The following is a 26,601-nucleotide window of genomic DNA, read 5'->3' as shown; positions in this document are numbered from 1 at the left end:
AAGACTCTGTGCCATGAAATACAGGATGCCAACTGAAAGTGGCTTTACCAGACTTGTCAGAGTTTTGAATGTTATTGACATTCTCGTTTTTTTCTCCTGCTAGATGAAGTCCCCAGCTACTATGAAAAATAAAGCTACCATAATATGACAAAAATAATGGCTTGAGAATACCTGTTAAAAAAGGACAAAAAATTGTTGGCCTCTCAAAATCTGGACTTGGAAGTTTTCATCCCACGCAAGTGAGGAAAGACAGAAGTCATATAAGTACACACATTTGCCTTTAGGACCACCCAGAGATATACTGTGTAAACTAAGTTTCTTGGGCCTGCAGGTGTCCTCCATTCTTGTCTCTGAAGGCCGTTTTCTATGCTGGCCAAAAGGGGCTGCGCTAGCAGAGCGAGAAGGTGGAGCTAAGTGGGAGTAAGTGTAACCTGAGAAGGCCTCCACCTAACTTGACTTTAAGTGGTACCGGTCCTGTAGATGGATTAACCAGGTTCTGGGTGATTCTGTCCTGTGCTGCAAGTAGCTTCCAGTATTCCAACGTTCACCCAAAAACTCCATACCAGGCACATGGAGATGACGGAGACCAACCGTGATCACTCAGGAGTGCACAATTTGGCCTTCCAGGTAAGCGTGGTTTCCTTTGCTTTCTGGGGAAGAGGAAGGAGTTAAAAACATTGAACAATGTTGAATTCAGACCCCGAACAAAGAAAAAGCATTTTCTGCGCTCTGCCTGCAGGTATTTTACAACATTCTACGTGCTGATTCCCTGCCAAAGTACACGGCTCTTGTGAAAAAAAAGCTGAGCACAATTGACTTATTCAGGAATATGCTCTCCTCAGTGGTATACAGCTAGCTTTGAAAAGTGCCCTGACTTGGTAACATTTCATAGACTGGTGGATCTCACAACTGGCTCCCATCTGCTCTATCAGTTGCTGATTTTTTTCTGAGGATTTACATTTACAGTTCTGTTGAAGAGAAGGTCAGCATTATGCAGCAGACACATAATTCATCAAAGCAATGTATTTCAATAATATGAGAAAAATTATAAAGTAATAATGTAATTATAGTGGGACATAGCATTCTTCCATGCATAAAGTGCAATTGTCCTCTGCTCTCGAGAAGAGCGCAAAGAGAAGGAGCCCCCCAAAATGATTTTTGCATTTTCTAGGCATAAAATAATATTAACAGCCGTTTAAAACCCACAGATTTCATAAGAGTAAACAGAAACCCCCTCAAACGAACAAACACCACAAAAAAACAAGCAAACAAAAAAACCAGCAAAAAAACACCAAAGGTATTTATTTATTGTTTCCCAGTGCCCCAGCATCCCTGTGCTTTCACTGGAATTAGAGCGGACACAAACAAAAACTTGCGAACCCGCAGCCGGGCTGGCTCTCTGTACTTGTTGCTGAAAGTAGAATAAGTCGGGGAGAGACAGTGGCTGTGAAATACTCTGAAGAGGGCTGTATTAACAAAGCAGCTCCTTGCTCTCCTTTGCAGTCCCCGATCCTTACGCTGCTCCTGATCTCAGCTAGCAGGAAGTGTGCAGCTGATGTGGGTATCTGGCGGCACTATCCAAATAACACAGAACGGGCTTTGAGATGCTAAGCATGTGGACTATTACATAACATCACCGACATTCAACTGCTATGTATATTTATTCATTGCGCTATTCGGACAGAGAAACCTGTCATGGAATATTTACGGAATGTAGGCAAGAGAGTTAACTCTTAAAACATGATAGCCCAGTGGTTAGGCCTTTCTCCTGAGTAATCAGAGCGCTCTCAACTCATCTGTGCTTCGGAGCAGATGGATAAGCAATTTGAACTTGAGTCTCCGTCAGTTCAAGTGAGCGAGATAAGAGGTTTTATCCTGTGTTTTCACAAAAAATATGTGACTAAACCAGTGTCATCTGCTTCCTAAATCTGTACTTACAAATTCAAAAAGGAGAAGAGTCCCTAGCTGCAAAAGCTCGGTGTTGAACTCTCTTAAATGGCATTAGCTGAAAATCACAGTTTTCCTCAGAGATCTGTGTAGCACAGTATAGTAACCCGGGTTAACCCTCTGTCTTACGCAGCTAGCTTACCTTGGCCATTTTTAATTACTTCTACAATGTCTTATCTCTGTTTCAATATGTAAGTCACTCCCTAGAAAAAATAAGACACAGAAGGAAATAGGTAAAATTCTGCATATAAACAAATCACAGTAAAAGCCACTGTGAACCACCTAAAAACTAAATAGCCTCATCATGTCCCACTATTTCTTGTGTTTAAGCTTTCCTTGTACAAAGAGTGAACATTTAATTCCTCCGAAATAAATGAGTCTTTATGTATTAGGCAATGAGTATCTTACCGAAACCACAAAATATAAAAGTGGTCTGGAAAAGGTGTAGTTTAAACCACTTTAAGTATCCATAGGTACCTTCAGATGCACCTGAACCACTTAATGATTAATGCACATAGGGATAAAATAACAGACAAGTAAATCCGAGTTAGGCGATTTGTAAAGTAGACTTAAGTTAGTAAAAGAGTTCTCAATGCAATGCAAAGCAGCTCAAAGCTAACAAGTGATCGATGAAGTATCATATATCAGACCTTTATTAAGTCAAGAATGAGAAGCACTGTGCTTTCTGTTGCAAAGGGATGCTAACGGGATGAAGAAGTTGTAATATAGAGTAGTCTGCTTTTTGATTTGTCACACAAATGCTCAAAGAGCGATAACTATGAGCTCTTCTCAAAATCTCGGTTGCTATTGATACGTAAACACACATCCATTTGTACTGTGGTAGGATTCTCACTGCGTCACCATTTTCAATGGTAGTGTAGTACACCTTCATTTAACAAATGTTAACTTTCAGATAGGATTGCATCTATGCAGCATGAAGTTACATTAATACCATTAATTGCATTTTTAAAAATGTCTGGTTCTGCAAAATACCAGCTACTTCTTTTGTGCACTATGCAGTTTCCACTTGAGCATAGTGTTGAAATTGCAGGTACTGCATTGTTACCTCGTGATGATACCAGTACCTGGGAGACTCAGAAGCAACTTTCCCCCTTATTAACGGCTCAAAACGGTCTCAAAAGACAACAGACAATAAACCCCAAAGGTACACGTCTGCAGTTTCCCTCTTTGTCTCTCTCTTTTTGATATTAGGAATATCTCATTTACCCACAGCCATTTGGGTGTAATACAATGGGTGAGCTTTTTCTATAGGTTTTAAGAAGATACATAGCTTTCTTTACCTATACTGCCAGTCTTCCCTACCATGTTCCTACCATTCAGTAATAAAGTATTTAATTTAATAAAATCGAATGCAGTTGTTAAGACCTACATGCTAAAGTTGCCTGCTCTGGATGCTGCCTCATAGTACAATCTATAGATTACTGCACTGTTTATAATGAGATATTCAGATTGTTAATTTTTTTCATCTTAAAAATGTTGTGTTATTTAAGGAACTTAGATCAATCATTATCCACAATTCAGAAAATTTTTCCTGCTAAGCGTCTATGTACCAGCATAACAGATTGTGTATCTATAGCTACAATAATGTCATACATAATGTGTGGAAATGCTGCTGTGTCTCTTGCCTTCAAGGTGATTCAGTCAGCCTCTCATACATGGCACTGGCTGGCTGGAGGACCACTACACTTGCCCACAGCTTCCTGCTCCAAAACCCTGTATCACTAATAATAAACCTAAAACTGAGATTGGATTTACCTAGCTTGCCTTTAGCCCTCATTAAAGAGGCAAAACTTTAATCGTTCAGATCTCTGATAACATAAAACATCAAGTCACACTCACTCCATAAGGAATTATAAAAGCTGCATCTTAAAAAGGAACAGTAGGTGGGATGAATAAACTGGCCTACAGTTAAAAGCAACACAGAGGCAAACATAAATAAAGGGCAAAGGGAAGATAACAGCTAATAAATATTTATTGTTCACTGGCCTCCTATCCCTAGTGTTATGATGCATTAAACAGCCTGTACCTGTTTCTGTAGCAAAGCACAGCACGCTCTTAAGAAGTTGACTTGAGGAAGGATCCCCTTTAATATTCTGTCCCTTGCTCACAGTGCATAGGACATTTGTATTGCCATAAGGCATGCATCCATTTCCTTCAAACAAGCTTAAAACATATCCTAAAAAATACAATTTCTGTTTATTGCCATTTTTCACCGTTTCCTAGATACTCTTGTCTGGTTGGTTAATTAAGACTATAGATGTTATTCAGAACTTATATTTGTGAGCATCCCTGTTATGTTTACCCTTAGAAATTAAGGTGGCATTGCACTGCATTATTTAACCAGATCCAGACAGGAAATTATGTAATCCTTTTCCATATTTTCAAAACTTGATTTCCAAAGCCATACTTGGGTTGTTTTTTTTTTTTTTTTTTTTTTAATAAAAACCCCTACATTTCAGGGTAATAGCCAACTATTCTACCCTGAAAACCTAAATTTTTTTCAGGAAACAACAATGTACTCAGAGGTGAGGAGTCTTACTTACAGTCCTTTTCAAAACAGTCCACGAAGATGTAGCCTGCTAAATTTATATCTGGCAGAACCTTTTTCTTACCCGTTGTTTATGCAACTCATTTGCTGTAGTTTAGTACATGGATAATGAACATTCATCCCTCCTGCCTTGTAGACTGAGTTTTATAATTCGACAGGTATTTATGAGTGCTGTGATTATTAATTTAAATAAATTCTTCCTCAATATTTAAAATGCATTTAAACTCCAGAATCATGGCACTGGCTAACAAAAGATAGTACATTAGAGAAAATCTAGATGAATGGTGTTCAGGGTAGCTGAATATTTAAAGAGAAGCAAGTTTTAAACTGTAAACTAGGTGTCTTCACTTCTGCTGGGCAAATACCATGAAAAATCTCTTGAGATGCAGCAGAATCTGACATTATAACGTGAACTATTTTCTTTTGAAGCATCTATTTTCCAGTCAGCTCCTTGAGTATCCTGATTCTAATCTCCAACATAATGTAAGGACCCACCCTTAAACCATAAACAGTTTAAGCTGCTGCCTCAATGCAATGTTGGCCATCATATTTTCCTCCCTAACTAGCATGAGCATAACACCATCTACTCCAGAGGGTCTACTATTGTTAAAAACACAATAGAAGTTAATAGCCCTTTGCAAAATCCATCCTACTTCTAAATCAAGGAGGAGATGGCAGGGAAGATCAATGAGTGTAGTTATGCAACAATACTAGGTGAATTAACAGCTCGTCAAGAGGGAACTAAACAAATATTGACAGAGCTATGTCCGTCCTTGTCATTTAATCAAGTATTTTACAAGAGGGGAATTCCAAGCTCTTAAAGTAAAGCAGTTTGTGAAAGCAGAAACAAGGTTTCAAAACAGTTGTCATATTACAAGCATTCCGAATAGATGGGCCAATTCTGTAATCCTTAAACTGTGTACTAAAGCAAAGAGAATTTTCTGAAGCTTCTCTGTGAACTTCCTGCTCTCTCATGTCGTCTGGAGGTTGAGTAGGTTCAGAAGTGACTTCACATGCTGCTGTACTGGCCTGTGCTCGTAACAGGATTGTGCTAACTATAGTTCCTGAGGCCTGAACTCCCACTTTCTCTTGCGCTGTTTTGTTCTCCAGACATTTACAGGGCGTTGAAAAGGATACTGAGTAAATGAGGTAGAAGTTTTCTGCCTGTGTTGAGCTGCTTACATCTAGCAATCAGCAACAGTAGGTGATAAGCACGGACCATTATTTTGTTGAGGCGTTCCTTCAGTACCTCAGATACTAAGTAAGCAGGAAAGGGGAATAGGTAATTTTATTTGTCACTTGAATAATTCTGTTCTTATTACAAATTAAAAATAGATTTTTTTTCTTCAAGCAATAGGGTTAAATAATATGTTTTCACCAAACTAAACAAACAAAAAAATTTTATAAAGGGGAGAATGAAGACACAGTTCTTAAAAAATTACCTGTGAAATAAGAGAACTACTCAGCTTCATGGCACTTATTCAAAGACTATTCGAGTCAACAGAAAACTTACTAGAGCAACCGTGTTAGCAATTGTAATTAACCAGTTTCTACTGAATCAGTAATAATCCAGAAATGTAATATGATCAGTTGAAATCACAACTTTTTAAATTCACAGAGAAGGGCACAATTCTATCAATCTGCAGCGTGGGCTACTGAGTTCCAGAAATTATGTGATGCTCTTAATGGTTTTGTTACATTACTCATACATTCATATATTTTAATTATTCTATAAATGAAACTTCTTATGTAATTATTGCACTTGCGCAATGGGTTCGCCAAAGTGACTTCTAGAGGTGTCTTCCAACATAGATTATCCTTTACTTGTGTATTTCATGAACAGCAACTTGCATGATTATTATTTTTCACACATTTACTGAAAAAAATTCTAGGAAATCTCTGCTTTTTCTACCTCAGCAATAAGTATAGAACTCTTGAAAGACAACATTCTCAGTGTGTGAGGATGTGTGGATGTGAATTACAGAACACTTTGTACTTTGATTTTGCAATGCTGTCCTCTGTAGTATTTTTAATATATCTCAATGCTACAGTTAATCTCTGCTTCTTGTGACTTTTTTTTTTAATTGCATGGAGCGTTCAGTAGCTGCATTTATTGCTGGCTGCAGGGGAAGCAAACCCCTCTGATAGTTCAGTAGCTGCGTTTATTGCTGCAAACAAGTGACAAGTGTTTCTGAAACAGAAATGCCTCTCTTAAGCTAAAGAAAACATACTCTTCACCTAGAAGTGAGCAAACTAATGTATCAAGGCCACAACACTTGAATAAAAAACCTCTTGTGACTCTCTCTTCTCCGAGACACAAAAAGTTACAAAAACACTTTGACTGAAACTGATTTTTTTGGTGAAGTTTAGAGACAAAGTATCTTTAAGGAAAAGTGTTAGTAAGCATTGTTCTAGTTGCTTCTAAGGCTGTGTTTCTGCAAAAAGGCAAAATTCAATTTATTTCTAGTAGTACTGTTTATTCCTGTCTTTAGAAATTTTTTTGAATTTACTATGATTCAGGTTATTTTGTATTGTTCATGTGGAAGTGATTGTTTTAATTGTAAATACTAATTTACTGAGTTTATTGCCATGTAAATAATGAGATACTTCATGCAATAAAACCCAGTGAAATTATTGTACTGTAACTGCTGCCATAAGAAACCACTGAAATACAAAACATTCACAACAATTGCAGATGTAAGTTATCTGAAATTTTGTTTAGACAGCTTTCTTACAAAACCAGATGTCCTCAGACCATTAAAAAGAGATAACTTATCCTTCAAAACATTAAGAAACAAGAAAATTGAGATTCAGGATTTATTTTAAAAAATTAAAATTAATTGGGCTGGTTATGGCTGTTGTCATCTCTCTAATAAAAGGTATAACTCAGAAGATTAATGTGATAAAGCTAACTCCTCTCTTTAAAGATGCCCTGAGTATTTTATTCTTAGAGTAATATAAGTACAGGTTCACATTTATTCCATCTGTGTAAGGAGCACACATACTGGAGCAAAGGTACTAACAATTGGGGAAGGCCCCAAATAGTCCATTTTGCCCTTGGTGAGGAGAAGGCTTGGAATTTTATAAACTTGTTGAACCAGTCCTGAAGAAATGGACAGCACAATTCACTGTGGGAGACATGTGACTTTAGTCAAGAAAAAAGCAGATTCATTAGCTGTGTACCATTCATGGCCAAGGCACCTTTGTGCAGTAGTGCAGGGACTTGAACAGCCAAGCTTTGCACACCAAGCTTTGGGTTCCCTGTTGTGGTAAAGTAGCACAGAGAATTGTAGAATCATTTAGATATTAAAAGACCTGTAAGATCATTGAGTTCAACCATTAATCTAGTACCACCATGTTCACCAATTAACTGTGTCCCCAAAGTGCCACATCTACAGGTTTTTGGAATGCTTCAGGCATGAGTCTATCACTTCCCTGGGCAGCCTGTTGCAATGCCTGACCACCCTTTCAGTGAAGAAATTTTTCCCAATATCTAATTTAAATCTCTCATGGTGCAACTTGAGGCCATTTCCTGTCACCCACTCACTTGCTTCCATGGTAGCCCAGGCCTCAGATTATAAATCAGTTCTTATTCTACACAAGAAAGGCCTTCAGCTTCTTATTTGAACCAATGTAATTTCTGGTCCTAGAATGACAGTGATGATGGTGTGGATGATACAAATCTGAAAGGCTTTGGAGACAATTCACAGACAAGCAAGAATTCACAAAATAAGGAAACAGTGCATATTAATCAGGTATGTTTTTTCTTTTTTTTTTTTCTTCCAAATAACCTTATGAAAATTAGTAAACTTCAAAGTTAATGTCAGCAATGTATTGGTATATCCAAGGCAGATATTCTAACAAAATCTGAATATAATTTAAAATGTATAAACAGACAGTCAAGTTCTATTCTCAAAAAATACATTAAAGAAAAAAGATTGCATGTGTAGGGTTCAGAAAAAATGTATTCCAATGTCATAATGGCTTCATACACAATACAAAAGAGGCATCAGAAATGGTAGTCAAGGGGAAGACTGGAAAAGGAGTTGCCCCAGAGTTGCCCCATTTTCTCATAAGAAGGTGAAAAAAGAGAATCTGTAATCATTGGTTTTAGAGATACAGTCCTTCAGTCAGACAAAGAATTCATATTACTAAATATCTAATAATAAATTAATATTGAATTATTAAATAAACATCCTAAATAGGGAAAATTTCAGACAAACAGAAACTTGAGTCAATAGGTCCTGTGTAAAAATGACCAGAGTGGAAGAGAGCACAATGCAGATTATTGTAATAATAAACACATTTATTTTGACTTCTTTTGACTGTATGTTTATTTAAGCCCATGTACTGAGTATCCCGCTATGAAAACATGAGAGTCAGGTTAAAAAAATCCACAGGTATTTCACCATTGTTAGGTATTAATATTTTCACATCCTCACTCCAGAAATAACTTGCTACTCTAAAAATTCTATTCTGTTGTAATCATATCTACTTGCCAAGTTTGGTAATGGTACTCAAAGCAGCATATAAGAAGTACTTGATGCAATGGGTACTCATTTCTATCTTCTATTGTTTTCTTGAATATGATCAGAGGCAACAAAGGCATGGTGCAAAGTAAGGACTGCTCTCAGAGTTGAATTAATTTCAGATATACAGTGATGGAAAGAATCACTTAGAATGTTCAGATAAGCACTCCTGGAAACTAGATTGAAAGCTGAGATCCTAGGAGAGAAAGGTGGTAGATGGTGTCTATACCTTCATCTTAAAAAAAGCTGGGAAAAAGGAAATTGTTAAAACAAAAAAAAAAGAAAAAAAAACTCAAAAAGGACTTTCAGAACTGATTGAAACTGTAGAAAATTGGAGAAAAGTACTGACATCTATGAAAGCTTTATTTTTAACAGAGAAACCAATTTCCCACTGAAAAAGTTCATCTGAAAACATTCTGCCACTACTTGGTGCAAGAGTATCAGAGATGTGTATATTTGCACCAGCAATTTCTCTGGTACACTGTGATAGAGGCATAAAAATTTATTTTGAGGGTCTTTACAGTGTGGACTTCGCAGTGTCTCCCTTTGCTTGCAGAAGTTTGCATGCTCCACATAGCCCTTAGGTAACTCTCAGCAAGGGCCAACACCCTCCATGAGCCAGACCTATGTATGTTTAATATATAGTTATAATGTTTGGCCATGAAAAAAATAAAAGGGGTTTGCATCCGTTCTCCAATTTCCTTTTGTATTTGTAAATGACAACTTTCACACAAAGTTGTCTTTGATTTCAGATTTTCTCACGTTTTAATGTCATTGTAGGAAAGCATTTGTGACAAGAGTGACACAGTAATATTCTAAGCATATTAAATACATTGTGAACAATGTGAAAAGATATAAATTGATGCTTTAGTATTTGTATTTTCAAAAGAAAAAATAGCTTATATTCTCAAAACAAATCATATATTTCAGAAATTCAGAGAGTCAGAATTCAGGCTGTGGGTGATCCAGGCACAGGGAGTATGTTGTGGCATGGGGAAAAGAGATAGGAGAGCATGACCTGGCCTAGGCAGAGCAAGAAGTGGTGGCAGTGGGACTGATGTTGGGGATGAAAGCAATATCTGTAGGACATGAGCTTCAAGCTGTGACCAGGAGAGTCGACACAGTGCCAAAGGGAGTGTAGCTGCCTGTGAACGTGAAAGCATGGTGCTTCCACCTGGAGGGCCAGGACTCCCTGGATTTTATAATGTAAATTTAAAAAAATCTGTGAGAAGCACTGGTATGCAATATATTCCAAATTTAGTCTCAAGAATAAATGATATTTACATATTATCACCACTCAGTGTCCCTCAGATAAGATGCCTACCTTGTACAGCCATTGAGAAGAGTACTGCCAGTTACCAAATGTAACTTAGTAGGCATTTTTCAGGTTTGCTTTATTTCACAGTCAAGACCAAAGAGCCAAAGAAACTGAGTTTAGTGAAAATGCAGCCATATGTTGCAGTGCAGCTCCAAAGCACCCTGCAAAAACTGCAGTCAAGAGGACCAACAGAATCCTGCTGGTCTTATGCTGAGCTTTCCCTAGGAGAACGAACAGCAGCTTCCATGTATATATTCCCCTGGTCTCACCGTGTGTAAAGTTTTGCCTTTGAGATCATTAGAGCCTGAAGATACTTGACAGGCTGAGAGAAATATGACTGTTCAGCTGGGAGAAGAGAAGTTCCAGGGTCCTACTGTGATTTTTCAGCACTTAAAGGGAGCTCACAAAAAATAAGGAAGAGGAACATTTTATAGGGGCATGTAATCATAGGACGTGAGGGACTGGATTTAAATGGAAAAAGGGTAGGTCTAGAACAGATATAGGAAGAAATTCTTTACTGTGCGGGTGATGAGACCCTGGAATAATATGCCCAGAGAAGCTGTGGATGCCCCTGAAGGTTTTCAAAGTCAAATTGGTTTGGGCTTTGAGAAACCTGGTGTAGTGTGGGGTGTCCCTGCCCATGGCAGGAGGTTGGAACTCTGATCTTTAATGATGTTTAAGGTCCCCTCTAACCCAGGCCATTCCATGACTCTGTGGTTCAAGTCTCTCTCTGGCAACTAACTGAGAGTTTTCCAGGGCTTCTGGCAGCACCTGCAGCAGGACAGACAGCCAGAATGCAGGGGCCAGGGCAAGGTCTGTGGTGGGCCTTGTTTTCCACAACAGACTGGGGAATTGACTTACCGTAAACAAAAGTGACAGAATAACAAAAGGTAAACTCACCTGCAGATTGTCACTGCTCCAAAAGTGGCAGAGCACTGTGGGCCACTCTTGTGAAGAGGGTAGGACATGTCTGCCAGGCCAGGCCAGGACTGTCTTGTCATCGCCCTGGTCATGGCCAGACACTCCAGGCTGCTCAGCCAGTCACGGTGCTCAAAGGGAGAGGCCTGAGTGCCACATGCAGGTACACTGCTGTCTTTGAACACAATGGTTGCCTGCTCCAGGCCCTGGCCACTCTGCAGGCCCCACCATGAGCATGGAGGTAAGTAGCCATGGGATAAGCTCCATCCTTGTGCCCCACCGGAGTGGGACAGGGGATGAGGTGCAGCATGGGCAAGACAGCCTCCATGGGTGTGCTGGGTGTGCTGAGCAGCTTCGGGGCTGTGCCCCTCCTGGCCCTCAAGGCAGTCCCCAGACAGGGTGCAGGGCAGCCTGTAGTCGTACAAAAGCTTTAACAGTGCCATGATTATGTGGACTCAGGCAACAAATTTTCTTAAGAATAAAATTCTTGGCTTGGTTAAATTTTTAAAACACTGAGCATTGCTCAGTTTAACCGGTCTCCATATACAAAAGTTCCATCATATTAAAAGTTCTGCAAAGAGACAAGCAACAAAATCTGGGGGTGTCTAAAGAAGGTGCTGGGTCAGCTGGCTAATTCACAGCTTGCCCTTTTCAACCGTAGGCAGTACAGGGCCTCCAGCTATGAGGCCCTGCCCTCTTCAATGCTGAGTAATGCTGGTATTTTTCCCTCCTTTATTTCCCTTTTGAAAAATGTTGTGCATGGCTTGGGAAACTCCTCAGCTGGTCTAAACACTGATCAGAGATTTGGTGGCAGATGGGAGAGCTGGAACCATGAATGCAGGGGAGGCAGGAAATTCTAGAGGCTGCTTCAGCCAGCTGCCAGTGGGGATGCTTTTTTGCACCTTACCTAAGAAGCATAAAACTTTCTGACAACCTCAGCACTAATCTGCTTTCCAGGGGGATGCATACATCAATATTGAGAGTGATCTGCATGAAAACAAACGTGCCTCCGTAGATGATGAGCAACCACACCTGAAAGGGTAATGTGTTATTGCATGAGTAAGTCTTCCACTCCATCCTGGCCAAAGCAAAAAGCTGCCAGTGTTTATGCTTCTGGAGTGACAGCTCTAAATCTCACTGCCATACCCCTATGCTACACAGACCTTTCTATTGCCTAGCAATTTTTGTAATACAGAAACACAGCTTGTTTAAAATTATTATACCTTACAAATGACGTCTGTCATTGTGGAACTATCCTTTTAAAGCCTGGCAAATTAAAGGACCAATATTTTTTTCTTGTACAATAATTTCTTTTCCAATATTTCTAGAGCAGTGTTTTTTACACAGAGGTCTTAAAGAGTGGTCTCTTTCAGGAAGTTGAAGATTCACTAGTGTCTTTCATTTGCATAGCCATTTGCTCCAGCACAAAGTAGGAACAGAACAGCTGTGAAAAAAGCTATTTTAATGGAACAAAAGTTTTGCTTTGTGTTTGCTCTACTTCCAAGTGATCACAGAGTGAAAGCACACATCCACATTTTACTTGAGGATTAGGTATTTTTGTGAAAGCTGTAAACCCTGTTTTAAGGCATTAAAAAAGTTAAGACACAATACTTAAAATCATATTAAAGATTCATGTGTGTTACTGATTTCTTTCAACAAATAGTACTGAATAGCCTGCAGTCTAAGACATAGCCCTTTTGAAAGATCAGTCTGTTGATAACACAGATTCACTGCAAGTGCAAGGTTTTAGCATTCACTTCTTAAGTGCCTGCACAGCAGAAAATTGATTTTTGCGTTACAAAATGCAAGCAAGAATAGTTTTGACATATACAAATATTTTACATTAATGTGCTAAAGTGAGATCTGTTTTTTCAACATCTTCAGTTATATTTCAAGCCTATAGGATCAGCTTTTAGAAAAGAATGTTTCCTTAGTAAATTAACCAAGTTTCATAAGGAATATATTTTTTCTGCCACCTTTCAGAACAGAGCTGCATATTTATGACTTTCGTGCTTAAATATTTTAAGATATTGTGGTACCAAAGTCATAAAAGCCTAAATTAATAAAGTAAAAAGAAGAGAGAGAGATGTTTGATAAAAGAAGAAATTACAAAAACATTGTAATCTGAAAGTAAGAACTTTAAATCCCAAAGGGCTCATAAGTAGCAGTAACTGTATTTTTTTTCCCTTTTCTTGGGTGATGGAATCATAAATTTGATGAAGTAACTGCCTTTTTCATCTATTTGTCTCTCATTTCTCCTTTTTTCTTTTCCTGTTGTATCTAATCTTTCTGCTGAGATTGGGTAGATAACCTAATGTTCTTACAAGTTAGAAAAAAAAGTGCTATGATTTGTGAAGCTACAGGAATTCCCAGAACTGAAATTGAAGCATCAAAAGCAATCAGGATTTCTCCGAGAACCTATTACTCTCTGTACTTGCGAAGGTGTGTGCTCCTGCTCTGTTCTTCAGTGTACTGATATAATTTAAATTAATATTTCTTGTTTCTCTCAGATTTATTTTACATTAATTGAGGTTTTTTTGAGTGCAGAAAATATGGATATTAATGTTGGATTTCAGTGTTCATCTAACTCCAGCTGCATTTATTTTCCAAACAAGTATAGTCCAGATAATTAGCATCTCTAAATATAGCATTGCCTTTATGGACTGGGAATGCGAGAGACTGCTTCAGAGATGTGCCTCTCTAAAGCAGTGCCTCTGAGATGAAAGAGACATAGCTGTAATTTTTTTCCAGCTTGCACAATATGAAGGTGCTTTTTTAGCCACTACTTCAGTAATTGATATAAGTCCACATCACCAGCATATTTAACATTGGAAACCTCTGTTAAATTACCTCCCTTAACTGCTATTTCCCTAAATTTTGACCTCCCTCATGAAATCATGCTGTTACCTTCAGTGAGGAAAACAAAGGAAGTGAAATATGTTATAATTGGAAGAACTGACGCTAGAGCAAATATAACAAACCATTTTAACATCCATGAGAGGATGAGATGAAAAGTTAGTGCAATAACAATCAAATTTTAAAAAGTACAGAGACATCTATGCACACTGTAGTAAGGTTTTAGATGGGTATTGTTATTTTACACACACACAAATGCAGCCTTAGGCCTTCACAATTCCAGCAATACTACTATTCCACATCATAATGCTGGGCTGGCTGTATTAACAGATTTTGTGGGTCTAGTAATGGACATTGAATCTTATAACTACACACTCAGTTTGCATCAACCCTATTAACAGATCTCTTCACAGAAGAGCTGCACTTCAGAGGGTAGCAGAACTGGCCTGCTGACTTTGGCCCATTATGTAGATGACAATTGTCCCATTAAATACCTGCCATATTTTCTTTTTCACCTGACCAGCATCAACCCATAGAAGTCCCTCTCAAAAGGAACTTTATATTTGGCACTTTGACATCCAAATATAATCCTCTCCAAATTCAATAAACTTCAGTGGAGAAATTTTGACCAATTTAACACAATTTTCTTCTGCAAAAGCTTACATGTCTATTCTTTTGGGGTTTTTTTCCTAGGCAATTAGAAAAAAGGTATGATGAAGTCTGTGAATTTTGCAAGAAACATAAAACCAGAATTCATTATGTGGTCTATGGAATTTTGATAACAGGTACAGTATATTACACCCAGGATTGCTGAAGCCTTATTTATTTACCTGTATGAGATTATAGGCTGCGCTGTCTTTGTCCAGCATAAAAACTCTTGACTCTCTTTAACAATGTATTTCAAAGTAGTTAAGAATTTAGTTGCAGAGAAAATTCCAGATTGCAAAACCTCCACGCATTCTCAAACATAACAAAAGCACAAATCTTGCTAAACTGCTTCTCCAGCATGTTTAAAGTCTGACTAGCAATTACACTTGCGATAACAGCATAGTTCAGACGTTGGGTCTACTCCATTACCAGCTGACTCCAAAATTACAGTTTCAGTAACTTGCCCAAGGTCATGAAATCACTTTAAAAATTGTCAGGCACCAAATAGGACTGAACTTAAGTCATCAGGCTGGAAATGAAAGCTTTCTTTGCTGACCCATATCACTCCATACTCACTGCAAATTTTTTCTGGAGTAAATGTACTTATGACAGTATGCACAACAAAATCATTCAGATATTCTTCTTTCTCCCTTTCCTAATTAGCCCGTAGGTTGTTTTGTTTCCTTCTACTTCACCAAGTTTGTTTTTGAGATCTTCCTACTTGAACACTGGGAACACAGAGACTTGAAATATGTCCATGAGTACACCAGGAGGCGGTTATAAAAGTGTTGCTTGCATGCTGAGTATCCTGCCCTCATAACTAATCTTGTCTTGCTTTATCATAGAACAGACATATTCTGGCTCCAGAAAATGAGTGACTTCTAAGAATATGTCAGGATTTCATTAATTCCATAAAAACCAACTTGCATTACAAAAATCAGTAGTCCTTCTCCTTTATTTGCCACAGATAAAATCCAATCATTCTAAACAAGAACTGATTTTTTTTTGGCCAGCATTTATCTGCAGTGAACATGTCAAATAAATAATTTCATAGATACTTTATGAAATAAGTTACTTTTAAGCTTCACAATTACTTGAGGTCATCAAATCAGTCAAATGACATATGTTTATAAGTGTTTGTTTCTAGTTTTATTGGATAAACTCATCCTCCTTTGAAAAAAAAGAGCATGACTCATGCTCCTAATTCATAACTTTTACACAGGAAAAAGAAGTTCTTGTAGATGGGTTTCACTTTTCTGAGTGATTAACATGTTTCATAGGAACTTACCTTGGCAAAAACATATAATCTACCTTGACAGAATGAAAGCCACCTTTCATATCAATGAGCATATCGTAAGTAACAAAACTATCCAAAAAAGCAAGATTTTTCAGTATTTAGGCTGAGAGTCAGAAAAGCACCAAAAAGATAAACGCAGGCCTGACTTTGATCACCTCTTATAAATTTAAAATTTGATCCTATTTTAAAAAAGACCAACCTAACTGACATATATATTCTTGTTTCTGTGACAGCATACTTGGCAGTAGTTATTGCAGCCTGCACTTTGAATTTTCAGAGAGCTTTGCCACTCTTTGTCATCACTGTCCTTGCCGTCTTCTTCATCTGCTGGGATTTTTTTATAGCTAAGTATGAAGACAGAATTGCTGCATTCTTTTCCCCTGGAGACCGATATCTGAAAAAACAGTGGTTTTGGCTGAAATGGTAAATATTACTTTCTATTATGTAGAAGGACAATGCACTAGTCAGGTTACCCTTATGATTTTATTTCAGCTTACTTCCCCATAAGAACAGGGAGATGGGTCAATCACGCATATCTCATAAAAATCACAGAATAATTCAGTATTTACCAGGAAATATCAGAAACCCATTCAGGATTTCAATGCAGTAGCTAGGGATCAAAAGTCTTGGCAGAAAGCATAGGAGAAATACCACAAATTGAGGTGGGAAAAGTTTGTGGTTGAATAAGGATATGTTCACAAAAGTTCATGTGTGTTGCAGCCTTTTGCATTCATTCTGAAAACCAGAAAGTTCTTCACTGTTCACAGAGCTGTTAGGTTCATATGAACCTTAACTCTAACATTTGCAAACTGCTAAAGATTAGAGTCTATTATCTAGACACTGTGTTTCCACATATCCCCCTAGAAATTTTTACTTGACCTTCAGGAATCAAAACATGCCAGCCAGATTTAATGTCATAATAAGATTGTATGACCTTACATATCCTCTGGGATAGTAGACATTCATCTGGTAGATATATAGTACATAATTAGACCTGTCAGACACTTATTTCAAGTATTCCTGAGCAGTGACCAGGGATCTTGAAGTTATCCCTGGCAAAATAAGGAGAAAAAGGAGTCTTGTAGACCAAAGAAAAACCAAATAAAATATCATTAAAAAGGAAAATGAAATTGACTAGCAACTATCTATTTCAGCTAGGTCACCTACTAGCTGAGAAAGAGAGTTTTAAGGAGGAGTCATTCTCAGTTCAGGATAGTGTCCCAGATTATTCTTCAGATTTAGAAATGACTTTGCTAAAAAGGTGTTTTAAAGATTGTGGTCCTTTTGCTCAGCAGCCATATTAGAGAGCAGTCACACACAGGCATTTCCATTAGATGATCTAGCAGCTCTCTAAAAGAAAGAGCAAAAGGAATGGGAAAAGCCCTGAGGAACAGATGGAACAAATGGGGGCAGCGAGTGCTGTATTACCTGGGCTACAATCTTTAAATTGTACATATCACAGGTTAGGTGCTTAACTGTTTTCTTCCAGCAGAGAGAAAGTCTCTCAGGTGTAGAAAGGGTTACTCAGCATTGCAATGGCCAAGCCATTTTGTGGAATTTGCCTGCAATGTTTTTAATCCCCATCTAAAGATCAAATTTATGTATCTAGGTACCACCGAAATCAGTGAAACCTTACTCTTAGACAAAACTAGCATTAAAGTCTTGTGACAGTGCTTCCTCTCTGTATAGGGATGTATTGTGTTGCCTTCCAGACTGTTACAATAATTACCTTCAATAAATAAGCTTAATGTGGTTCTGATAGTGGTAACCATAGAAACACTGAAACACAGAAATACATGTCATTGTTTTTGAGATAGCTGAACGGACTACAAATGGTTACAAAGAAATGAGCTGTTTATAGCCTGCTCCTCAGTAGAGTGTGTTTCATAGGCCCACCAGGTAAACAGCACAGTGCAAATCATAAATACCACAGCCTCTCTTGCCCAGAACTAAAGATTCAACAAAGGAAAGGAAGGGAAAGAAAAGAAAGATGAAGTGAGAAAGGAAGATATCACATTTCATTTAATAGAAATACCACTCAGACTAGAGTCACTCATGGTTTTTTTGGGTTTCCTCCCATACTCTGTCTTGGAGGACATTTCTTCCAGATGCCACCAAGGGATGTTGCCAGAGGTACATCAGCAAAGGCAGGTTCCTGCTTGTGTAGAGCTACAGGTTTCAATGCAATACATTGTGCAAAGAGTTTTCTTCACAAACAGAGATGTAAATGTTCTGGGTATGGGAAGGGAAATGAATATCCCAAATGTCTTCTTCAGGATATCGTGATGCTTTTTATTTCCTAGGGTGTTGTGTGCAGCTCTTATTATAATGATCATCTGCTGGCTCATCTTTGACACAACAAAACGAGGATCCCGTCAGCTAATCTCTTTTGGTGGGCTTGTGATGTATGTTGTCCTGATGCTTATCTTTTCCAAATATCCAACCCAAGTGAGTATTTATTCCATGATGCACGTTTTGGGATTTTTTTATTCTGTGTCTAAAAAGCTATTCCCCTACCCTAGCACCAAGTCTAGTAAGAGTAACAGAATGTGGGAAAGTAAGGATATAGCCTTGCCTGAGACCAAGCACTGTGCTTAATTTCTGAGGAAAGTAATTTTGCTGTTGAGGACCATGTATGGGGCTGTACCAACACCTGTCTTGCTATTTGGGAACCTGCTGTCCACCTTCTGTTCCAGCCCTGATACAGTTCAAACTGGAAATTTCTCCATGCTTTCACCCACAGGAGCCTCACCACAGTCCTCAGCACATCACAGTCACTGATTTGAGGACATTGTTATCACATCAGTACAAATTGCCTGGAACCAGAGATATGACAGGCTTATATAACTCTTAACCCCTTACAAATTTGTTTTCCACTGCAAATTCAGCAGCTGAGCTAATGTCCTCACTTTTTGCTCACCCACTCCCATAGGCTCACAAACCCATTTATTTTAATTTTCCATGAGAAATGTCTGCTCTAATTTGCTGTGGTATTACAAAGGACTTCGTTCAGCCACCACAATTACCACTTCAGCTTTTACTCCTGTTTGCATGCCTCATATACCTCTGCATTCTTTCATTAATCATACACACATTGTCCAGGTCACCAAGTTTTCCCAATGCTTTTCATGACTTCCATCAGTGCTGAGAATTTCTTAACAGGTGAAGTCCTCTCAACAAAGACTAATAAACTTGCCATATCCTTTGCAACTGCTGCTGTCTCCAACTGAGGTGAAAACTCATACTCCAAATGCTTTGTGCTGTCCCATGAGCCCTCATTGCACCTAATTGGTTTGTGTTATTCAAATATGATCTGATTAAACTAGAGAATGCCATCGTAAGTCTTTGTTTTGTAAGTGATTTGATTCAGTTTTCACAAACAAAGACGTTTTCTGACGCAGCAGAACAGGAATCATCAGTGTAGTGAAGAGCAACTCATCATAAGCAGACGCAGTTTCTCCTATGACTGCCTTTATGTATGAATCACAACATAAAACAGAGCAGTTCTCAAGTATCAAAAGTCTTTAAAGCTAGGGGACATAAACAGAGTTGAAATTACCCAAGGACAAACCCTGTAGCAAAATCTCCTTATGCTCTGTCCAGATATGTGAAGATCTAAGTCCCCTACAACCTGTTTTGGCAGCTGCTCCCATTCTGCAGTATAGTCAGGCTACCCCCGTACATTATTTAAACAAACATACAAAGTAGACTATTATTTATTTAAATAACAAGCAGTTTCTTTATTTTTCTGTCTATCTAGGTTGCTTGGAGACCAGTATTTTCAGGAATAGGAATGCAGTTTATTCTTGGGATTCTTATTCTGAGGACCAAAGTGGGTTTTGATGTATTTAACTGGCTAGGCATTCAGATCCAAGTAAGTTATTGAGCAAAATCCTTGCTTGTTTAATATAATTTTTTTGTCTTGAGAGTCTTACATTATACAAACAGGCTGTTCAAGGATCCATTTGTCCCTTGGTTTTTTCTTCTCTTGAGAAAAACTGGATTCTCAGAAAAGTAATTGACTTCCTGAGTTCTATCTTATCTTTTTTTTTGTTCAGTTAATACAATAGTCAGAGTAATACCGTTTATTAATGGCTTTACCATCATTGGGCTGAAGTTATAAATTGGCATTCTTGAAACACAAATTTCTGTTCTGTCAAGGCACTCATAGGAACTCTTAGAAATGGCTCAACTCCAAATCATCCTTGTAATAAACACAATATGCTGAAAAGCCTTGGGATTCAGGGCACAGCCCTAATTATCTTCAGAGCAGCAACATTCCTGGCATCAGAGACATTTCATAGTCCTCATGACATATAAGAAAATTAATTCAGCTATATACAGGTGGCAAAATCCAAACTTGCATGCTGGAAGGGGTCTCTAAAAACTGGACAGGATCCATTTGCAGGCAGCCCTGCAGACACAAAGTTTTTAAAAAGTCAGTTACTGTAAAGTAGTGAATAAGCAATATCCAAAATATACATCAGAGGCGTATATTCTGAAGGACTTTCAGAGTTTTCACCTCAGGGATACTATTCTCACAGCTGTTCTTCACAGGTAATTAAGAACATGTAAAATCAGACAGAGCAGAATACCGTCTCTGTGCAGGAGCAAAGGCACTGATCTGATGTCTGTCTAATCTGCAGGCAGTGGGAATCATCTGGGTTTTGTCACCAGGTTCTCAGTCTCTGAGTGAAGCAGGTCTGGTGCCCCCTTTTGCTAGCTTCATGTTTTCAAGTCTTACAGTTTATCCTGTCAGAACTAATTACTGTAGCTATTATAAATTGTACTCTACCTCCATTTTAAACTGTATCAGTAATGCATATATTTTCCTCAGAAGAAAAAAAATTCAAAATTTGAACTAGAAGATCCCTTCAGGCTAGATCTTAGCTACACCTTTCAAAACTCATTATTTCAGCTGTCAAATCTCCATTTTAAGCTATATAATTCATTGTACTTATTTGCATCAGATGGAGCATAGAAGTGCACCACAGTATTGGAACTAAAAAGTGAAATTTTTTCAGTGTATCTTATGGCCTCTATTGTGTTGGGTACTCAACAGAGCAGAGCAGATACCCTCAGTTCAGCCAAATACAGTCAGCAAGGCTTGGACACCTACAAATCAGAGCTCAAGCTTCTTGGACCTCACCATATTTCTGCAAGACAGCTACAGTATTTTGTATGGTTTTGGCAGGTACCCAGAGCTTATGGCTAATTACTTTGCTTTCTGTCCCCAGACTTTTCTGGAGTACTCTGATGCAGGTGCCAAGTTTGTGTTTGGTGACAAATACACGGATCATTTCTTTGCTTTTAAGGTAAGATGGTTGCTATACACTCTATGTGGCAGATAAACAATGGTAAGAGGAACAGTATAGCTGGGAAATAAATTGTGTGGCTTGTGATACCTATGTAGTCAACAGAGAAATCAACAGGTAAACTGTTCCTTATTATGTGATATTCTGAATAGAAAATTTGGGAACACTTTGATTTGCTGCCAAACACTGAGTTAGATTGCACTTATTTAGTCTAATTATAACAACATATATTGCATGTATACAGAACTTGAGAATTTTTTTCTACAAGGAATAGTTTAAAAGGCTTGTACCTGGCCACTGACAGAAATACTACCTCCTGCCTATCTTCTCCATCTCTCCATGACTAAAAGTGCTCTGCCATGCCAAGCTGTGGTACCCTTGAGTGCTGTACAGACCACTGCTTCACAGACTTTCCCCTGAAGAAGTGGAGAGGCTAGATGTGTATTTATTCATGCCTGGGGGAAGAGCTAGAAGCTGCATAAGCAGGAATAATTACATGATATTACTAAGATCACAGAGGGATTTCCCATCTCTCTCTTAAGAGACCTTTTTGGGAAATAGCTGGAATACAGTTTATCTGCTCTGTGCTCTCTAATCTGCACTAGCATCCTTCCTGGTTTTGCTCCAAGAAGTTCATGCCACTATGCCTACTTAGGCTGGAATCAAGAACATACAAAGCAAAAGGAACCCCAAACCAACCCAAATAACAAATAAAGAAACATCAAACAAGTATGAGAAATGTATTAGGACTTACTTGGAGATCATTCTTTTGATATTTCAAAAGAAATGGGCTTACATATCATGGGCTTACATGCCTTTTCTTATTTTTTTCTTGAGGTGATATTCCAAACTAGATGTTGTGCAAACTTTGCTCTTTCATTACTTGAGAGAGAAGGTGCCATCTGTAAAATAGCCTGCTACTAAGAACAGTCAGAACATTTTAGAAGGGGAAAAAATTAGGCATTTTATCAATAAATATGAATTATATTTTAAGAGCAGTTCTTTTGTACCTTTTGTTTCACTTTCCAGGCTCCTCCTACCTTTACTTTGGGAGGTAGTTATTTTACTTATTTGAGTGCTCAAATATTTGTTTCTCTACTACATGTTATAGGGATGAAATTATTTAATTCCTGCCTCTCCCCCTTTCCCCCCTCCCCCCCCCGTAATTTTTCTCGTGGTTTTTGGCAATGCTTTATGAATATGATTCTTTCAAGGTGGTTCTGAGTACTCATTGATAATGCAAAATACTTTGCTTACTAAAGCTGTAACTAGGGACTAGACAGCCAAAAGTTTGCTTCTGTATAGGCAAACATATATCAGTCTTATCCCATGGTTCAAGCCAGCAAAACCATGGAATTTCTAGACCTTGTTTCTATAACAGGTACAAGTAGATTATTCTCATATTGAAAAACAAGAAAACCAGTTGGTTTTCAGAGCTGCATGTATATAAGATCTATATAGTAAATGGCATACAAATATGGCAAATGGAATGGCAGACAAGTGTACAGCAATATCAAAACATGCTCCATCTCCTTCTTCTCTAGACAGGAAATTCCCTCTTCCAACAACAGTGAGTGACAGCAGCCTGTTCTCTCTTGAAACACTTGCTATTTAGACATTTAGTTGGTCCAAAGTGCTTTTTTGTGGCTTTCAGAGATTTTATGGGGTTTGCATGTAGTGATGAGCTCTTTGAATCTTGCCCCAAGATATTTCAAAGCATCATCCATAAGACAATGCTTAGCTCCTCAGAGATTAGACGAGGGACAGGATATGTCTGTCAGAGTCCAGTTGTATCCATACTGCATCCTCAGCAATACGCAGGGACACATCGGTTTTCTGCCAGGTGAAGTGGACACATGACGGGAGTGGACAGATCCCAGTTGTGCATATGCACACTTGTATATGTTCTGACCAGTTCTATCAGTCCCATAGTGTCTTTGAGCACACAGTTCTGGAAGCACTAGTTAGTCAAAAATGCACATATTTGCATGCATAAACCAGTTTTATTTTAAATATGTATTTGTGCAGGCAGATGCAGAGTTTTAGAGTTCTGAAAAAATACCCACTTGCCCACATAAATAAGTACTTCCAAGTACTTAAGTTAATGGAAAAGACCTTTTAGTATTAAGTCCTCTATCCTGTTGACTACAAAAGACAAAGTTTGCTTTGAGCAAGAAAGAAATTAGGCTTCTGTTAAATCTCTAGCTTCTTTTTTACACCAGGAGAACTATGGTTTCCTGAGAAAAACTTTGCTTTCAAGGCCAAAATTTAGGAGTGTATGAAAAAGCAGGATGTTTCTTATACATCAATAGCAACCTCTTTAAGGGAAAATAGGGAAAAAGTTAAACATCAAGCCACAAATAGGAGGGGAGTTAAGAGCAGCCAACAATTTTAACTTCCTCTTCCATATGGTAATAACAAAAGAAAAGGCAGGGGAGAAAGATACTAATTTTACTAAACTAAACTGTCTGCTGTTACTGCATGTCAAATTGTCCCTGCAGAATTGAAAAAGGTTCAAGGAACCAAGCCAGAGAAAGCAGCATTATATTAACTTGTTGAACAGCACAACAATATTGGTTAATTGCACTCTGTCCTTTCAGTGAAAGGTTCTGATCATTGAAATTGAGTTTCTAAATGTTTATCAAAATTGTTCATAGTACCAACTCTCCTCTAGAAAGACATAGAGTCTATGTATTGAAAAGATCTGAACTAACAAAGTGGTTTGTTGTTTTTCATTCTGTAACTTGATTTTATTTATAATGCATTATGTCATTAGTGAGCACACGTGAAAGCTTCCTAGTGTTCGTGGTTGTGGGAAAATGACTGCAGGCCCTGTGCACTGGTAACTGGGGATGCACTTAGAGGAAACTGAGGGGTTATATTCACATTTGAACAGGAGTTATATTACAGGGTAAATCACAATTTCTGCTTTCTGGATGGAATATGGTTGATGCATTACTTGAAACCCTTCCAGAATGATTCCCCATCACCTGTTGAGGGGGGTGGAGTGGAGTGGAGGCACCACGGCCAGACTCTGTGGAAATCCTTGCAGGGAAGGGAAGTTGGTTGTACTTTGTAGCTGATAAACCACATACCAGCTTATAAACAGCATACCAGGGAAAGAGGGGAAGATGTCCCACTGCTGAGCCAGCAACGGTGGCAAAATCCCCCTCCTTGGACAAACTTTTTTCATTAAAGCCTAATAATAATATTAATGTACATCTCCACGTCAAAGTTACCTGCTCCTGATGTACGAACACCCTCACAGGAATGTGCTCTACATTCTTTTTGACTGTATCTTTGAAAGCAAAGGTAGAGAATTTTATGCTAACCAGTAACAAAGGTATATATGACTAGAGTCACTCAAACTCAACATAAACATAAAGAAATAATATATAAGTAAGTTAAGAACAGGGGAAAGTTAAGGAAAACTCCATCTTAACTGCTGGGATCAGTCAATGGGCTGAACCTGTCTTCTTCCCCGTAGGGACACCTGTAAACTTATAAGAACCAGGCTCTATGTGCCCTGAATATTTTACTTGGGATTAGGGCCTGTCTGTGTATTCCTTCAAGTATATTTTTGCAGTCAGTTACAATCAGCAAAAATCTTCTAACCTTAACATGTCACAATCTTATATTAATAAGAGTGTTATTCCTGAAATTATTAGTGTGAATCCTTTATGGGTGCTGGCAGTTGGTAGTGGATATACACTCTAGTAAAGGGCAAGACCTGCTGAGAGGACTCCCTTATGCTGGTGGTGTGTTTCTCTAAGACAGTCAAACCACTCTCCAATCCAGCAGGACTGCTTTGTTAAGGGTCTCCCTAATGGGATGATGAAAGACTGGTCAGCTACAAGGGTCTTGGCTTTCCTGGGACACTGACAGAAATTAAATGCTATGGGGCAAATAAGTCTCTCCACACTAAGGGTCTAGGCAGCCTCCCCTTTTCACAGGACAGTGGTACTGTTTTAGCTGTAACTAATCTGTCTGACTATTTTTGGACCTTTTGGGGGTGGATTTTTCTTTCTCTTGTATACTAGGATAGAAGTGGTCGTGTCCTGTGTATTTAACATACCTGAGAATCAGGTTATATTGGTTTTATTCAGGGTGAAACCAAATCAGAGTGGTTTCTAATAGCCCATCAGAGAGTGGGTTAGGCACTCATGCAATTCTTTTAAATTATGTGGAAAGAAAGTATTTTTCAGTATCCACTGTGAGAGACTTAGATTCACTTTTTGTATTTAGTAAGTATATACCTTTAAATAGATTCTTTCTAAAGGATGTAAATGTTTAAATTGACTTAAACATGGCTATAAACTCAGGTATATTATGCTAAGCTAAACAGTTTCTAAACAATCACAGTTGTGTTAGAAAGCTATGCAGATAAATGAAGTTTATTTAATTACAGCACAAACAGGAAGGTCAGGAGGGAAACCACTGTAGAAGTTTTAATGATCTTCTGTCTTCAAATCAGGTATTGCCAATTGTGGTTTTCTTCAGTACGGTTATGTCTATGCTTTACCACGTTGGATTCATGCAGTGGCTTGTTGGAAAGGTATGCACTTTTGCCAATTAGATGCTCATTTGGCTAGTGTGGGAAATACTTTGAACACATGCAGAGAAGCCATAGCCTGGAAATATTTCCAAATGTTACTATTGCAAAATCTTGATTGGCATCTCTCAGTCTGGTTTCATTGATTATGTCACATTAATTGTTAGATTTGCTATATTTGCTTAAATCTTCCTTTCTGCCTGCCCTTCTCCCAGCCCTTGAAGTACAGCATGGAGGTTAAATCACAGAGAATGGATTTCTGCTAAGTATTTCAGTAGCAATCACATATACCTTCCTATCACAGATACCCAGATAAGATCAAAGCAGGTTCTTCACCTCACTCTCTAAGTGTTCATTTCTGTCAGCATCTATGTCTTGTGCTACTGTCTACTAATATAAGATCAAGTCCACTTTCTGTCGTCTCTGTCCAATAAACCTATCATATGAGGGAAAAGATCTTCCTCTATGGTGGTAGTTAAACCTAATTTGAAGATACTCTTAAATTAAAAGTTCTTTGCCCTTTATATTCACAAGATCGTTATAAAGACATCATGAACATTGCCTGGCTGACATTAGTGTGCTAAAATTGCAATGAGGCATTTTCAGCCTTAATCTAAGCCTTAATCTAACATTTTTTCCCTTCATATGATCC

General features: G+C 38.2%; 1 protein-coding gene across 1 annotated transcript in view; it reads left to right on the top strand.

Annotated features, from left to right (window-relative positions):
- The first annotated feature begins 570 nt into the window (after positions 1-570).
- SLC28A3 (solute carrier family 28 member 3) overlaps positions 571-26,601 on the top strand; it is a 37,894-nt gene continuing 11,863 nt past the window's right edge. Inside the window, exons 1-9 of the mRNA XM_036403479.1 lie at positions 571-627; positions 8,167-8,271; positions 12,239-12,321; positions 14,831-14,922; positions 16,316-16,505; positions 18,386-18,530; positions 19,843-19,956; positions 21,320-21,397; positions 25,872-25,952. Coding sequence (XP_036259372.1) covers positions 571-627; positions 8,167-8,271; positions 12,239-12,321; positions 14,831-14,922; positions 16,316-16,505; positions 18,386-18,530; positions 19,843-19,956; positions 21,320-21,397; positions 25,872-25,952 — 945 coding nt within the window. The remainder of the gene's footprint in view (positions 628-8,166; positions 8,272-12,238; positions 12,322-14,830; positions 14,923-16,315; positions 16,506-18,385; positions 18,531-19,842; positions 19,957-21,319; positions 21,398-25,871; positions 25,953-26,601) is intronic.

Source organism: Molothrus ater, chromosome Z, assembly GCF_012460135.2.
Source record: "Molothrus ater isolate BHLD 08-10-18 breed brown headed cowbird chromosome Z, BPBGC_Mater_1.1, whole genome shotgun sequence".
In the NCBI taxonomy this organism is placed as follows: domain Eukaryota; kingdom Metazoa; phylum Chordata; class Aves; order Passeriformes; family Icteridae; genus Molothrus; species Molothrus ater.
This window is presented reverse-complemented; position numbering and strand designations above follow the sequence as displayed.